At 41.1% G+C, this 2,043-nt stretch overlaps 1 protein-coding gene across 3 annotated transcripts in view; it reads left to right on the forward strand.

Annotated features, from left to right (window-relative positions):
• FAM45A (family with sequence similarity 45 member A) overlaps positions 1-1,669 on the forward strand; it is a 24,707-nt gene extending 23,038 nt beyond the window's left edge. For 2 of the 3 annotated variants that reach the window (XM_008073257.2, XM_021706581.1), the window contains one exon: positions 630-1,669. In XM_008073257.2, coding sequence (XP_008071448.1) covers positions 630-806 — 177 coding nt within the window. In that variant the 3' untranslated portion in view covers positions 807-1,669. The remainder of the gene's footprint in view (positions 1-629) is intronic. The other variant, XM_021706582.1, reaches the window with a different exon arrangement.
• Positions 1,670-2,043: the final 374 nt, after the last annotated feature.

Consider the following 2,043-nt stretch of genomic DNA (forward strand, 5'->3'; position numbering starts at 1 on the left):
AGCTCCCCTGGGGTCTACCTGTCAAGCTTGCCAGAGGGTCCATGTGGACCAGTTGGCACCCTCTTTTCTGCCCTTGCCGGACTGGGATGGCAAAGGAGTTTTATTTCCCATGCCTTTCTGTGTGATGACCGGCAGCGTGCCCAGTCTGTCCCTCCACCCCCCTACGTCCTCTCTCCCTGGCTGCTGCTGCTTTGCATTTGGCCTGTTCTCAGCTCTGTGATCCTCTCCTGATATACAAGTACCGTCACATACCACATATGTGAGACCTCATCCCTACAATAAATCAAAAAAATTAGCCGGGTGTGGTAGCGCACGCCTGTAGTTCCAGCTACTCGGAAGGCCGAGCCGGAAGGATCGCCGGAGCCCAGCAGGTCGAGGCTGCGGTGGCCGGGAGCGGCCACTGCACTCCAGTCTGGGTGACAGAGTGAGACTCCAACTCAAGAAAAAAAAAAAAATGGCTCAGATGGTTTTTAAAAAATCTATGACATTGGTTTTTCTAAGTTATTTTATTTTGTTTTTCATAGTTTGTAAAGTTAGTCTGATAAACTTAAAAATAGCAGGAAGGATTTTTAGACAATATTTAAATTTTTGGATACTAACATATTACATTTTTTCCTGTTCTATTAAAGGATATTGCCCTAAAAACAAGAGAAATCTACACCAACCTAGCACTGTTTTCAGAAGTTTCAGATGATGGAGAAAAGCGTGTCCTTAATTTGGAGGCACTAAAGCAAAAACGATTTCCACCAGCAACAGAAAACTTCCTGTATCATCTAGCAGCAGCTGAACAAATGCTGAAAATCTGACTGTGTGACAGAATGTGTCCCCCATGAATGATTGCTAGAAAGCCTTCTTTCACTCTGATTATCCATTAACTATGTAAAATACTGAAAACAACAAGAGAAAATGTTATATTTTTAATGATTTATTTGAAAGGATTGAGATTTGACCTGAAAAACACTGAAACACATGAAAACACTTCTGTTTTTCTCCTAGCTGATTAGTTTCCTGTCTGCTGTCAGTGTTGGACAAAGTGCTGTAACTACTATGTATAACGTTATAAAATGGCCTGATGTCCTGGAGTAAAGGGAAAAAAAGCTCTATCAAGTTCTCATGCAAATCATGACAAATGCAAAAGCCTTCATTATAAGTTCCAGTTTGTCTCATTATGTAGCCAGAAACTAGTGTGTTTTCTTTTTCTTTTTTTTGGAAAGCTGCCTGGAATTTTGCTTTGTATTCTTCTAGGAAGAATTTAATTCCTCCTGAGGAATTCTACTTTCTGAGCCAAACTACTAAGTTTTCTGCCCAACTGTGTAGAAGAGCATTCAAAAGACCCTGCAGTTGCACTTTCTTGCAAAAGAAAAAAAATGTTTTTTCCCAGTCTTTGAACATTTTGCCTGTGAGGACTTTACATAGATTTTATACTTGAGTTGACAACTTTAATAATCCATATTTATACTGTCGCAGAAGTAAGCATTTGGCAAATTTAAAGCTATTAGTACTCCTCAACACTGTTGCTAGCATTATTCTTTTGAAGATGCCAGTATTTTTATGGTAGAGTAAAATCAGAGGCCCATTTTGAATATAAATGTAGGACTGAGACAGAGACTTTATATAATTGCTAAGGAGTATGAGAATTAACTTCTTACAGGGGCCAAAACCAGAGAAATGTCTTTTTTTTTTTTTTTTTTTTTGAGTTGGAGTCTCACTCTGTCGCTTAGGCTGGAGTACAGCGGCACACTCATGGCCACCGCAGCCTCAACCTGTTGGACTCAGGCGATCCTTCCATCTCAGCCCTCCAAGTAGCTGGAACCACAGGCATGTGCTATCATGCCTGGCTAATTTTTTTGATTTATTGTAGCAATAAGGTCTTGCCAAGTTGCCCAGACTGGTCTTGAACCCCTGAGCTCAGGCAATCCTCCTGCCTTGACCTCCCAAAGCATTGGGATTATAGGCGTGAGCCATCGCACCCCGCTCAGAGAATGTCTTCAGCTTCTGTAAGAGTCATTTGGTCACATATCAAGGTAACTGCTCTTATTCATT

The sequence above is a fragment of the Carlito syrichta genome, unplaced genomic scaffold, assembly GCF_000164805.1.
Source record: "Carlito syrichta isolate Samal-C Ts95f unplaced genomic scaffold, Tarsius_syrichta-2.0.1 Scaffold315801, whole genome shotgun sequence".
Classification (NCBI taxonomy): Eukaryota; Metazoa; Chordata; class Mammalia; order Primates; family Tarsiidae; genus Carlito; species Carlito syrichta.